Here is a 14,292-nt window from a genome sequence, read left to right as displayed (position 1 = left end):
GCTGTACCGCCATCATGAGGCGACAGGGGCACATTACACAGTACAAACCAAACATGGGTTAGGGTTAGGTTTTACTTCCCCCAACATGTCTTCACTTTCCCCAACATGTCCTCACTTTATCCAAAAAGTCCTCTTCCCCAACATGTCTTCACTTTCCACAACATGTCTTCATTTCCCCCAACATGTCATCATGTTGCCCAAGATATCTTCACTGTCCCAATGTTTCCTAACTTCCCCCAACATGTCCCCACTTTCTTCAATATGTCCCCACGTTCCCCAAAGTGTCCTCACCTTCCCAAAATGTCTGATGCATCTCTGTCCAGATGTATTTATCATAAAGAGCCCTAACATAATGGTTTCAACATGTGTATCAGTCATGCACTTTACTTCTGATGGACATGAACTGATAAATTACTCATCATGTTATAAAACTAAAGGGACTATAAGTTTAATGGGTTCGAAGTTGAATACAGGTGACAGGAACCAATTATACACAGTACATCTTTATCTTTATTGTTAAAGCAAAGAATTCATGTATTTCCCCAAAACATAACATCAGTGTGTTTTCTTACAGCTAATTCATCTCTGCCATCATGTCCATTACAGGAATGGAAAAAGCTAAAACTCAATGGTAGAAAAGAGTAAAAAGTAACATTATATATCGCCTTTTTGTTTAATAAGGTCAGAGTAATGTTTAAGCTATTATTTCCTACGTCCATCAATTAAGTTGTTGCTGAACAACCACACCACAGGCCCACATATCAACTAAAATATTTAATCACATCATGCAACACCTACCCACAACAAAAACACCTCCCAGGATGAAATACAATCGGTTAATGATACAGAATTGATCTCTCTGACTTTCTCAAATAGACACGCTGTTCTCAATGCGAGAAGGGTGCAGATAGTCATAGGGCACTTCAAGCTGCGAGTTTCTCTTTGCGATTTCTTCACCGAGTTTTGACAACTCCGCTTGAAACTCCTGAATCATCTGTGTAAGCTCAGGCTCTTCAAATCTTTTCTCAGGATATTGACCCAAAGGAATCTGCCGAAATGACAAAGTCGAGACAGAAATATTACAGCAACAGAGTTTATCATGGTGCATAAGACGACAAATTCTTATTGAATTATGCAAGTATGAATTAACAAATGCATAAATATTTCAATAAAACTTACAACACCACTGTATTTGCCTGAAAGTTGATTTATTAACAAGGATATGGCGACAGTCTCTCCAACATTCGGGATGGTCTCCATAATTGTCTCCATGCTTGACTGCCCCTTGGTGGTCGGAGGAGGTTTGTGCAATAGCAATGCGGCATTCAGTGTCCAGTAGTAGTAGTCAAACTAGATGATGAGAGAAGTTTCAACATGCATGTAATGTATGATTAAACATGTTTGTATTTATGTATTATTTTATTTCATGTAGTTATGTTGTGGCAAATTTGATGTCAAACTAATTGAATCGACTGAATCTCATTAAAAGTTACAAAAAAGTGATGTAAATGTAGGAAATGAAACCTGATAGTTGAAGAAACAGATTACACATCTGCCACACGTCCCATATATTTGAAATGTGAAAACAAACCTCAATACATATTCCAGTGTCCTAACTTTTTCACTCTTGCCTCACCTGTCCATTATTGACTGCTGCATGTTGAACCGACACTGTGAAGATGACCATGGTGATGAATCTTATCAATTCCTCAATGGAATGAAAGGAGGATGGGAATCCTGTCGGCAGCACCACCATCATTAGTTAATGTTCGGCATTCACAATTTGCATTGGACATTTTTTAAAGACTATATGCTGTATACAGAACATGGGTTAAATACCTGAGGCTTTGTTGCTCAAGAGGCCCTGGGTAAATATCTCACGGATCCAATCCTGCAGCTCTGTGTCTTTACAGACGTCAGCGTCTGAGGGATAGTAGTACTCCACTGCTGCCCTCACAAAGCTGGTTAACAAAAAACAATGGGATTCTGAGTAATTATGTGGAAGAATGTGGAAAAACGAAGTCCCTATCAAAACCCACAGACTGAATTTAAACATGGACATCATGACAGCTCCCCAAAAGTGAGGCCAAAGCATCTCAATCAACACCTGGAGTTTCTCCGACCAGCCACCTAGTGTAAAGTATGTAAAATTTCTTCCACAGGATTCAGGCTTTGATGACATTTCTAATACGCGACAGGCGCAAAAATTTAAAAACAAATCTCAGCAGAATAAATACATTAATTCCTGTCTCCTACATGCTGCACCACTTCTTTACTGAACACAAGCTGTTGATTGTAAAACAGATCAGTGAGGATATCTGCAATATTTATTACCTAAATTTGAAGTTACCTGTTGATGATGGACCACAGCTTCAATCCATCATCTCTGTAGTAGTAGTTGGGGATTGACTCCAGTCCTCGTGCAGCGATGTTCTCTGGCAGACAGACGGAGCTGTAGGTCATTTCACGGAGGGACCTTCTCATGATCTCTGTCATCCCCTCAATTCCAGCTGAACTCTAATAATAAATTATAAAGGAAATATTTACCATGAGACAAATACAACTTTGTTGTAAAACTTATAGAAATTCAGTTTTTCAACAGTTCTAGATAAATAGAATAGTCCAGGTTTGTATTTTATATGTGAAAGAGCCTTACTAGTGTAAAGATCCCATTAGGTCCCATTAGACCTTCACGGCCTCTAATGTTTATGTCGAGAGTGGACTTGAAGTGTGGAAACAACAGCTGAAGAGAAAGAGGGAAAATGTTAAACGTCAAGTTAAGATGCTTATTTCAGCCAGAATGGCACAGAATCTACAACAAAAATGGGTTCTTCCCTGACCCATACCATATCCTTCCCACCAACTTAATCTGCTCGGACACAACCATAACAAAACAGGTTTCCCTCAACTCATGAACAAAAACATGACATACCAGTCAAACATCAGCTCAGATCCAAAAGAAAAACACACGTACGAGCAGAGTGATCTCTGCTGTGTCGTTGTACCTTGTAGAGGGGATGAATCACAGGGAAGCAGCGCAGAGTGGCGACAGTGTAGACCTCTCCCATAAAGTGAGTATTCATGAGGTGATGGACGGCTTCATGATCCAGCATATCTGCGTTTTTGATATAGATCTTGGCCAGCAGCCAGTCGGTCTCCAGGTCGCTGGGCAGAAAGATGGGATTCTTCTCTGAGGGCTGTTGATGCAGCTGGAATGTGATGAAAAAATATTGAATTTAAAATGTTTGAAAAGTGGAACAGGACTTTTGAAAAAATAAAATAAAAACAATAATGCTATGTGGAAAATAATGTGATTCAATGACCACACTGGATTTTCATATAAATATACCTGTATTGCAATTGGCATCAGTTTGTTTTCTGGGTTCAAGTAGAACAAACAGAGACCAGGAGTCACAGTCAGAGATTCTCCATTATAGACTTGAGTGGGGATTCCTTCCAGCTTCTTTTGGTCATAGAGGAATATATTGCCTTTCTGTATGGGAAGGAATCAAGACGCAACACAGATTTGTAATCAATCAATGGATCACTCAACCTTAAATCATACCTTTCAAACTAAACTAATGCATTTAAAGTGCTTTACAGGTGATTGACAAAACATAAGATGGTAAAAAGGAATTGAAAATAAGTAAAAAAAAATTAAGATTTAAAGACTAACGCATACCAAAGCAATCAATAATCAAAAAGACAGCAATCAAACAAAGTTAAGAAAATAAATCAAACCATAAATTATAAAACACTACATTAAAGCAAAACTAAATATTTACAAATCTGAGGGGTCTTCTCCTCAGGTTCAAAAAACACATGTTGGTTTTGTGGATGTTTCACATATGAAAGCAACTTAATGTATATTTTATTTATTTTATAATTTTGTGAGTATGAATTTATTAATGTTGTTTATCGTACAGAAAAATCATCCATTCATCCATCCACCTATTGTGACCTTACTAAATGGTTAAATGGCTCTTGGATCCCTGTGTTTGAATGTGCTCACCAGTAGGTCTGTGACCCAGTCAACTTTAAACTATCTGTACCAGTAACAGTATTACACATTAACACGTTCTATAGTCTGTTTTAAAGTCTTTTTCAATACAGGTAGCCAGTGTAAAGATTTTGAAAAAGGTGTGATGTGTGCTGTCCTTTTGGGCTTTGTCAGCACTGGTGAGGCAGAGTTTTAAATTAATTGTCACTGATTAATTGTGTTCTATGTTGTTTGTTGTCTCTGCTTGTTATAAAAACATGCATTTGTCTGTCAGTGTTGCTCAAAGAGAAATGGCATCACTTTGACAATAATCTTCAAATGTTACATTGCTGTTTTCAAGCTGAATCAATGATTCAAGGATTTTTCCTCCAATGAAAAGATTATTTTATTCTCTCTTCTTTCTTACCCCAATTTCACTCATCAGACTGCTGCCCTCAGCCAGGAACGGCTTCACCATCTCTTCTGTGACAGGAAAGTTTGGGGGAAGCTCTGAGCAGCGCTTGATCAAAGTGGGGTTGATTCCGTTCAAGAACTGGAATCCGTAAAAGTCATCCTCCTTCCAGTGCTCTGCAACGTACTCTGAAAAAAAAAAGAAACAGAGATATAAGGTTTTATCTGCTCAGGTTTGATGTACGAGATTATCCTAGTCATATAAAATTCAGGTTTTTTTTATTTGCATAAAAACACAGAAGACATACGTTTTTATTTAATGAAAAAGAGAAAACGTATTCAACATTATCAGCTGATTTCAATAGATTTCATTGTTGAAATTTGAGATGCAACAACCATAACAAGGGATATGCAATGATGCATGTGCCTGTGGGAAAATAAACTGTAGTTAGGTGTTAACTAAACAATTTAAATTATTTAATGCTCGATAACTTTTACAATATTATATATACATATATACTCTATACAATTTTCTTTTTTCAGTGCATAGTGAAGTTTTCCAAAAACTGTTCATAGAATAAATGTTGGTCACATCGTAGGTGCATTGTTTTTCATGATATCGAGCAGTATGTTGGAAACATTTAGCCCATATATTATAACATATGAATGATTGGTTTAACTTTGGAGGTAAGCTTAGTCAATTCACATGTGTGGTTTACAGCAATGAGTCCATATATAAGCTGTATAATAATCAGCTTTGGAGATTGAAATGATTACCCATCTGCCAATTTCTGTTAGATCACTTGTGAACTGATAATTCTGTGTGTCCCACATCCTAACATGTAGCCACTTGTTACTGTATTTCTACAGCGGTTCTCCAGTCACATTCACAGCCACCAGACGCCAGGGATCAGACCACCGAACTTCTGGTTAGTAAGACAACCTCTACCTGCTGAGCCACAGCCACCCCTGATTTGTGAAACCCGACAGGACAAGACATTTCTGTTGAGGAAGTCTATGATCTAATCTGCAGTACTGGAAAATAGGAAATACCTGACATTGCTGTCTTTTGGAAGTTAAATAGTTTTTTCAGGTCGTCGACATTTTCCCATTTTTCGATGGATCCGACCATTCCCTTAGATTTGAATTTCATTCCACTTAATTAAGACAAGGGAAAAAGGAAAGAGAAAAAGAGAGCGTGAGTATATTGGAACCAGTTTGTTTTGAAAATCTTTATCTACAGTCGACCCACAGTCGTTTGGTTGCGTCATGCATTTCGTCCGTTTTGGCTTTAGAGAAGCGGATTTCATCTGGTAGCTCAGACTCATGTTCAAAACTGCTTGTGTGGAGTAGTCCTTCAGCTAGAGGCTTCCACCTGAAAAAAACAAAGGAACGAAGTTACATAAAAGTAAATTGTCTCAAAGCGGACATGCCTGGATCTGTAGGTACAGGACCTACTGTGCTGCACACTTACTGGTACAAGCTCTTTTGAAGTGTCAGCTCTTTTTTCCGGTGCTCAATCAACAGGGGATGGTCGTCCTCAAGAAACTTCATGGCTGAGAAGTGAAAAGAACGTTACGGCAGTCAAATTTCAACTGTCAAAAAATGTGAAGATTTGATAACCCCCAAAAATATATAATGTTTAATAAAAAAGATCTATAAAATGAATAATAATATAATAACAGACCTCTCCCTCCTCTCAGCTCCACATACTCTCCCCTGGAGATCCATCTGTGACAGGAGAAGAGAATTGCGTCTCCCTCTGGAGTCGTCACCTCTATGGTGGAGCAGTACCACTCGTCTTCTGGGAAATGGAGATAGGGATCCTTCTCCACCTTGACCAGCAGAAGTTTCCCCAGAGACGGACTGGTTTTCACCGTGTAGGTCCCGGTCTGGAAGTAAGAGTTAATGTAAATATAAACAGTGAAGTAAGTGCGACATCGCCTTTTGGATGTACTATCCTTTAATTTGTTAATACATTTTAGAGTGTCCTGCAGGTGGATTTAACTTACTTTCCCGGTGCAGAATCCTTTACCAAAGTTGTCCAGTTCAGTTTTCTCACTCTCTCCGTCACTTCCAATTAGAGTGACAGAAACGTGATCCTGTGTTCCTGCACTTGGCATGTCACCTGTTGACACCTGTAGCTTGTACTCAGCCATGGTCACTCAGTGGATCCGGTTCAGAAGATACCAGGTTCAGATTTTTCCTCTCCGTGCTCTGTTTTCTTGCTCTCTGCCTCTTTTCCTCACAACCCTCCACCCTATTTAAAACCTTCACAAGACCACACCTCTTTTGGTCATTAACAATAGTTCAGTCAGACAACTCACGATCGAACGTTTATTGCAACACAACAGGTTTAGTGTTTGGCATCTAGGCTCCAACTTAATCACTCCCCCATATGATTACACGGGAAGGATGGGAGTGATAAGCAAATACTTGTAACCCTGTTGGAGCCTACAGGTGGATGCTGGGGTGGTGGAGGGACTGAAGCAACTGGTAGTACTGCAGCAGCAGTGCGAGCAAAGGGGATGATGGGAAATTTCTCTCTGCTTAAATAGACCACCTGATAAGGTGGGTGTGTATTATAGATGGTTGTGGAGAGTGGGGTATGTCACATGATGTATGTAACATGATTGGAGCAGCGCAGCTCGAGTTGGCAGCCTGAACTAGCTCGCAGGTGTCGCTCCATAGGTGGTGGAACATGTGTTTCTGGGGTTTTTTTCAGCTTGAAGTCCTTTACACCACGATATGACATTTATGTGCTCAGGTTTGTCCTGTTGCTTTGTCTGCACTAGTTCACATCTGTTTACATGTGTTAATTTAACTCAAAAGTACTGTCTTTGTACTCAAAAACCGAACACCTCTGATAGGGTGAGATGTGACCTTTTAGCAGGGGTGTTTCCAGAAACTTTAGGGACTTTAAGAGACCTGCATGGGGACCCTACACAATCGTTATCTCTTATGTAATCAGCCATTTGCCTTCTGCGCTGCAACATTCCTGCCTGCTACTGATAATAACAGGTTTGGTCATGCTGGGAACCGGCCCACTAACCTAACATGACATTTCATTTAGCTGATGCTTTTATCCAAAGCAACTTACAATAAGTGCATTCAACCATGAGGGTACAAACCCAGAACAACAAGAATCAAGAAAGTACAATTTCTTCAAGAAAGCCAAACTACAAAGTGCTTTAAGTAAGTGCCATTTAAGTGCTACCAAATTGTTAGTTTAAACTTTTATTTAAGGTATAGTCGGATCAGGTGTGTTTTTAGTTTGCGGTGGAAGATGTTTAGACTTTCTGCTGTCCTGATGTCATTGGGGAGCTCCTTCCACCATTTAGGAACCAGGACAGCAAACAGTAGTGATTTTGTTGAGTGTTTAGCTCGCAGTGAGGGAGCAACAAGCCGATTGGCAGATGCAGAGTGGAGTGAACGGGCTGGGGTGTAACGTTTGACCATGTCCTGGATGTAGACTGGACCCGATCCGTTCGCAGCACAGCTACAGTGTTCAAAAACCAAGTTGAAAAGAAAGTACGATGAAGCCTGTCTTGCTCTTGGGTTCACAGTGAATGCGGTAGGACATGAGGAGAGACCAGTGTGTATTTTATGTCTGAAAACTCTATGAGACCCAACAAATTAAGAAGACACTTAGAAACATTACACCCCAGTCACATGCATGTGTTCTTTTTGGTTGAGCTTTATCATCTTTGTAACAAAGTGATTATGAATTGAATTCATTTTTTCTCTATTTTTGAAAAAGTACAGACTGATGGAGGAATGTAGTGATAAATGTCACCAAAAGTACTTCAATTAAGTTAAATTTAAGCAAAGTTATTGCACTATTTTTTGAAAAAAGCGACAAATGTCACAAAAAGTTGTTTGAAAAAGGTTTTTTATTTGCACATCAGAAATTCCTGAAAGTAATGTGAATTTAATGTTCATGTGTATGTCATGTAAATACAAATGTTAAACTTGGCTCATTTTGTCATCATTTTGTTGGGGCAGGGGAGCGGGTGGGGCATGACAAATATTCTAGCTCCAAAGTGGGGCATGACAGAAAAAGTTTGAGAATCACTGATCTACAGGAACATGTTGTTGCAGGTACTGCCTGGCACTGATAATAACAGGTTTGTTCATGCTCGGAACCGGCACACTTACCTAATATTACATTTCATTTAGCTGATGCTTTTATCCAAAGCGACTTACAATAAGTGCATTCAACCATGAGGGTACAAACCCAGAACAACAATTTCTTCAAGAAAGCCAAACTACAAAGTGCAATAAGCAAGTGCCATTTAAGTGCTACTAAATTGTTAGTTTAAACTTTTATTTAAGGTATAGTCGGATCAGGTGGGTTTTTAGTTTGCGGTGGAAGATGTTTAGATTTTCTGCTGTCCTGATGTCATTGGGGAGCTCCTTCCACCATTTAGGAGCCAGGACAGCAAACAGTAGTGATTTTGTTGAGTGTTGTTAGGATTTTAATAATATAATTAGACACTATAGCCCCGAAAAGGATCGATTTTACACGCACCATGTTTGTACCTTAACAGAAAGAATTTATGTTTTGTTATGTGTTAGGACTGTAATCCGTGGCATACAATACACTGTACTTAAACTTGTTCTCATACATAAACCTTTATATATATTACAGTATTCCTTTAGCTTTATTCAACATCACACATACATAAATGCACTGTGCTCATTAAGACACTGTGACCTATGCCTTAGAAAGAAATCAAGAAGCTGCCCCAGCTTCTGAAGGCCAGATAGGAAAGGCGTTGTCTTGTCTGATAAATACGCATGCTTACACACACAGAACATACAGACGATAAAACAAAAACACAATGTTTCACACTCCAATGAACAAAAACACTGTGTCTGCAAAACTACTGAAGACTCACAAAGCTTCAGCCGGATAAAGGCTTTTTCTTAATACACAAAACTTAACACTGTCAGAATGTGAAGATTTGTCCAGCTACTATCAAAGGAGTGACGAACCTGGGAGCGGCTCCTCATCATTGGTGGATTCCAGTTCCAAGATGCTGGGACCACGCCTTCAACCTACTATTATAAATATTGCACCTGTCATCCGTTCGGCGACTCTTGGCCACCCAGGCTACGGACTAAAAGCTGAGGCTGTGCATTGAGTGCCCATAGCTATGCTGTACCTTTTTCATTGCTTCTAAATAAATACTTTTTGAACTAAGACCGACCCTTCTCATACCTAAGGATAAAAGAACACGACAAAATTGGTGACCCCGACGTGATCCTGTAGGGAACTTTTGACCAGAAAGACCGGAGACCCAAAGGTCGAGGCCGCTCCGATCGATTCTCCACATACTCACGGGCGCCAAACTAAAAGGTAAGCAGAAACCTGTTAAAACAAATTCTGCATTAGTTATATAGGCATTGATATAGATTGTGAGTGTGCGGAGAGGAGAAAGGAGGTAAACTAATAAAGTTCTGTGTTTTATGGAAGCAATGAAAGGGTATGTAAAATAAAAGTACTAAACAGAGGTCTGGGACCCTGTGAAAGGTCAGGGACCTTGTGAAAGGTCTGGGACCTTGTGTGGGGTCTGGGACCCTGTCTTGGCGCAAAAGAAACAAGATAAAAAAGCGAGGTCTGGGACCTGCGCGGGACGGGCGCCACACTTAAAAAGTCTGTGATGCACCAACCCTTAAAACTAATTCAGATTGGAGAAAAGACAGACGATTCATGCAATAGATTGCATCCGTGCAACCAAATCTGGGATTAGGGTGTGAACCTGGAGGAAGGGGCTACCGGCACTGACGAGTGAGGAGCTTAACTAGCCAGACACACCGTTGCTTGAATCGGGCACAAATTAAAAAGACGCCAAGGCCATAACATGTCGCGAGTACTGACAGATGAAAAGACTGACTAGAATAAAAAGACTGACAGACAAAAAAAACTGACCATAAAAAATATAAGATTTAAGAGGTCTGAATGTGTGGGTATTTACTAAATACTAAACAATAGCGTTTTGGAGATTGATTAAAGAATTTAAGGTAACTAATACGTGTGGGTAATGGAACTGATTTGAGTAGTCCTAATATGAACTTCATGTAAAGGAACTATGGTGACACAGCACTAAGTCTGATACAAGTGTGAATGAAAGTGTGTGTGTGGAAAATGAGAGAGAACCAAATTAGGAGGAGATAACAAGAGGAAGGTCACCCAGCTGACAGAGACAGAATAAATAAGGAAATAAGAAAAATAGAGCGAGGTCGCCATCTGGTGGCGGATAAAAGAAAGTACAACTAGCGGTGTACGCCTGCCATCTGGGGGCTGATAAAGGGTATTACAGCTAGGGATAAAACAAGGACGCCACCTGGGGGAGACCAAAGGACATTACAGCTCGGGTTACAACTGGTTTGACATCATTGGATTGGCTTGTGTTTTGAATTTTTGATTTTATTTAATTTTGTTTAATTTTTATTTTTTTCTCCACTAAGAGACGACGGGAACTTTTTACAGTCAGAGATACACACCCTTGACATACAGATACACACATTACAGCAACGTGTCACAGCACTAGGAAAACATCGGGTGGCTGACAATTGGATGATCTGGTTTCTTCTGTGGCTGTACCTTCTATTTGGAATACTGATGTACTGATGTGTGCTGTTCTGGCGATATTACCATTAAAAAAATAATAATAATAAATAATAATTATATACATATATATATCTATATAGATATACACTCCCTCTGCACCCCCTCCTCCCGCCACCGGCCTGTACCCAGACATCCCCGACCCTCCCCTATATGACAACACTTGTTGCAGCTCAAAGCCACCACTACAAACCCCTGTTTTCCGCATCATCAGTGGAGAGGTGGGCCTGGAAAGTGACATCATAGATGCAGCAGGAAAAGCTCATCGAGAGCTGAATGAAGCGTGGCGTGCCTGGCTGAGCAGTTGGACGAATTACAAAGAAGAGCAGACGAGGAGACCGAATCTGAGAACCACCCATGTCAAAAGGCGGAGCAGCCAGCCCTCCGCTTATGGACCCTGACCCCCCAATTATTTCATCCACACCCCGCAGGAGCCCATACAAAGACAACAGACAGAATCACTTAAGTGACGGACCTGATCTTCCACATGCCCTCCCCACAACCAATTATCCTCCCCCTTCCAGGAGTACTACCCCTCCCAGGAGGAATGCATCTATTCCACCACAGGATCAGGACAATGAGCAAGAACAGACCTCCATTCCGACCGATGCTTGGTTCCCTGCCAGAGGAAAATTCGTGGGGATGATAGACGGAGGCCTGTTTCCTGAAGAAAACGATACGCCATCCCTGGCCGCTGCGATGCCCTCTCACCCCGCCAGCCGCACCAGGGCCAAAAACCCTTTGGACCCCCAGCAACCTGCCCCGTGGAAAGTCCCTGTTCAAGCTCCACTGCGAGTGGGGCTCGAGGGGCAAACTCTTTTCCTACCATATACCATGAAGGACTTAACCAGCCTAGTTAACAACCTCCCCCCACTGACAAAAGGCGCCGATAACTGGATCAGGAACCTGGTGACCTTAACAGCTGGCGACCCGCTGTGCCTCGGAGACTACAGGGGACTGATCACCCGACAAGGAGGGGCACATGTCTGCAACGCAATAATGACTGCAGCAGGGTTGACAGACTCCCCCGACCGAAGCCCCCTGACGACCTGTGCAGGCCCGCTGCACGATGCCATGAGGGCTCTTTACCCTGTACAGTTAGACCCACAGGCTTTAGGCTCCATCACCCTAAGAGAAGGGGAAGATTTGAACACCTACCTGGACAGGGCCAGCAAACTCTGGATGGAAGCAATGGGGACCAGACACGACACATCAGACACCACCCTTATTCTCTGGCGCCGCCAGGTGGTGGGTGGGCTTCCTGAAACAGTCCAAGAAAACCTAGAAGCCGTCCTTAACCTGGACACCCAGACCGACCCAGACTGGAGACGCACCGTGGCACATAGTCTCATCAAATATCGGCGACAGGAAAAACTGAGGCCGGCGAGGACAAACTCTCTCGCCAGACAGCTACTAAAAGCCCAACTGGCAGAGAAGAGGCATACGTCAACAGCAACAAGAAAAACAAGCCCCTTAAACAAATGGCGGCCGTGTCAGGATTACATTTGGAAATAGCAGAGGCAGTAGCACGGGCTATGCAAACTGAAAGACTCAGTCAACCCCGGTCGCCCGCAGCCCCCACCTCCCAGCTACGATCAGTGGGGACAGGGTCCCCTCCATTCAGACCAAGAGAAGGGTGCGGCCGTGGTCAGTATAGGGGTCAAACCAGAGGAAACCCCAATCCGGAGACCCCAATACCGGATGCTTCATATGCGGCCAGCTTGACCACTGGGCCCGAGACTGCCCTCATGGGGAACAAGAGGAACACCAGCCCCTACAGAGGACAAGGCCCCCAGCACGGAGGCCCCCAGGACGAGGCCGAGGAAGAGGCATGCCCCGCAACCACCAGATGCCATCTTCCGCCTGGGAATACGGCTACGAATATGACCAATGAAGTTGCCCAGTGTCCACAGCAGGTCACGTTGTGCCCCCCGAATTTGACCCCATAGTGACCTGTAACACCAATGGAGAACACACAGCGGACGGTTAGCAGTCCCAGCCAAACTAGCCCAGATACTTCTCAAACAGGCCCATGGACCTACACACATCAGTAAGAAACAGACTCAGAAGAACATGGAAACACTCTGGTGGCATCCACACATGGAAGCCCTGGTAGAGAACTTTGTACACGAATGCGATACATGCAATGCACACAACCCTAAAAGACCATACAAATGCCCCATGGGCCGTTTCCCTGTTCCTGATGCGCCATTCAAAGAAATATGCATTGATTTCACAGACATGGGCGCTGACCACCGAGTACAGGGATATAGGTACATGTTAGTAATGGTAGACAGATACACCAAATGGCTCGAAGCAATACCCTGCCGACGGGAGGACGCTAAAACAGTGATCAAATGGTTAAGAAATGAACTCATACCCAGGTATGGAGTTCCCCGAGTCATCAGATCAGACAACGGGTCCCACTTCTCCAACAAACATTTAGGTACGGTAGAAGCCGCACTAGGGATCACGCATCGATTTGGTTCCGTGTATCACCCCCAGTCGCAAGGATTGGTAGAAAGAGCAAACCAGACATTAAAAAGAAAGATAGCCAAAGCATGTCACAACACCTCACTCACGTGGGTTGAAGCACTGCCCTTGGCGCTCATGTCAATGAGAAGTTCATCCAATGGTGTCACCCATCTATCCCCACATGAGCTTCTCACAGGAAGGCCCATGCCAGGGCCTCCTCGAGACCCTGGGTATGGACCCGGGTTGGATGTATGTCAGGAGAAATTGACTGACTACATGAAAGCCTTAACTAATCTTACTGAAGTTTTGTCTGCACAGGTCCAGGCGGCTGCTGGACGTTCTGACGAGACACCCACGGAGACTCCTGTTCCAGTAAGACCGGGTGATTGGGTAAGGGTCAAAGTTCACAAGAGAAAGTGGCCCGACCCTAGGTGGACAGGACCTTGGGAGGTAACAGAGTGTACCTCACATGCGATCCGAGTAAAAGGAAAAAAACAGGAGCAATTTGGCACCACCTCACACATTGTGTACCCACTGACCCACCTTCTCGGTCTTTACGAGAAGTAGCCACTGATTTGGCCGACTCCTCCTCAAAATCTTAAAGTAATACGTTGACCACAAAAGGAGGGTCTATCTGTATGTCTTGTCTTGATTATTTCCAAATATAAGCTTGTATACTGTACTTTAAACTCAGCTACGCACATCTGAGTTCCATATGAGCAGAGAAACATGCATTCAATTAGAGAAGCAGTATACTGAGCTGGTAACATATATTCTGTGTCAAATGTTTTAT

The 14,292-nt window shown here is 42.4% G+C and overlaps 1 protein-coding gene across 1 annotated transcript; it reads right to left on the bottom strand.

The window, feature by feature from the left end:
- Window positions 1-492: 492 nt before the first annotated feature.
- On the bottom strand, window positions 493-6,900 carry LOC124851193 (arachidonate 12-lipoxygenase, 12R-type-like). The gene is made up of 14 exons (XM_047338031.1): window positions 6,403-6,900; window positions 6,078-6,282; window positions 5,865-5,946; window positions 5,643-5,765; window positions 5,444-5,547; window positions 4,407-4,579; window positions 3,350-3,493; window positions 3,006-3,209; window positions 2,657-2,743; window positions 2,351-2,517; window positions 1,840-1,961; window positions 1,637-1,737; window positions 1,180-1,350; window positions 493-1,048 (listed from the first exon to the last, which is right to left on the bottom strand). The coding sequence occupies exons 1-14, from the start codon at window positions 6,547-6,549 to the stop codon at window positions 869-871; spliced, it is 2,010 nt and encodes a 669-aa protein (XP_047193987.1). The 5' UTR covers window positions 6,550-6,900; the 3' UTR covers window positions 493-868.
- Between the last annotated feature and the right edge of the window lie 7,392 nt (window positions 6,901-14,292).

Source organism: Hippoglossus stenolepis, chromosome 20 (assembly GCF_022539355.2).
Source record: "Hippoglossus stenolepis isolate QCI-W04-F060 chromosome 20, HSTE1.2, whole genome shotgun sequence".
Lineage (NCBI taxonomy): Eukaryota > Metazoa > Chordata > Actinopteri > Pleuronectiformes > Pleuronectidae > Hippoglossus > Hippoglossus stenolepis.
Note: the sequence above shows the minus strand (reverse complement) of the source record. Positions and strands in the feature narration are given on the sequence as shown.

What these genes read in the sequence shown, in the direction of transcription:
- LOC124851193 (XM_047338031.1), bottom strand. Translation starts at nt 6,549, where the DNA reads ATGGCTGAGTACAAGCTACAGGTGTCAACAGGTGACATGCCAAGTGCA. An exon ending in CTGTGGTCCATCATCAACAG is followed by an intron (nt 1,962 to 2,350) that starts GTAACTTCAAAT and finishes TTTGTTAACCAG; the next exon opens with CTTTGTGAGGGCAGCAGTGG. An exon ending in CAGGCAAATACAGTGGTGTT is followed by an intron (nt 1,049 to 1,179) that starts GTAAGTTTTATT and finishes TCATTTCGGCAG; the next exon opens with ATTCCTTTGGGTCAATATCC.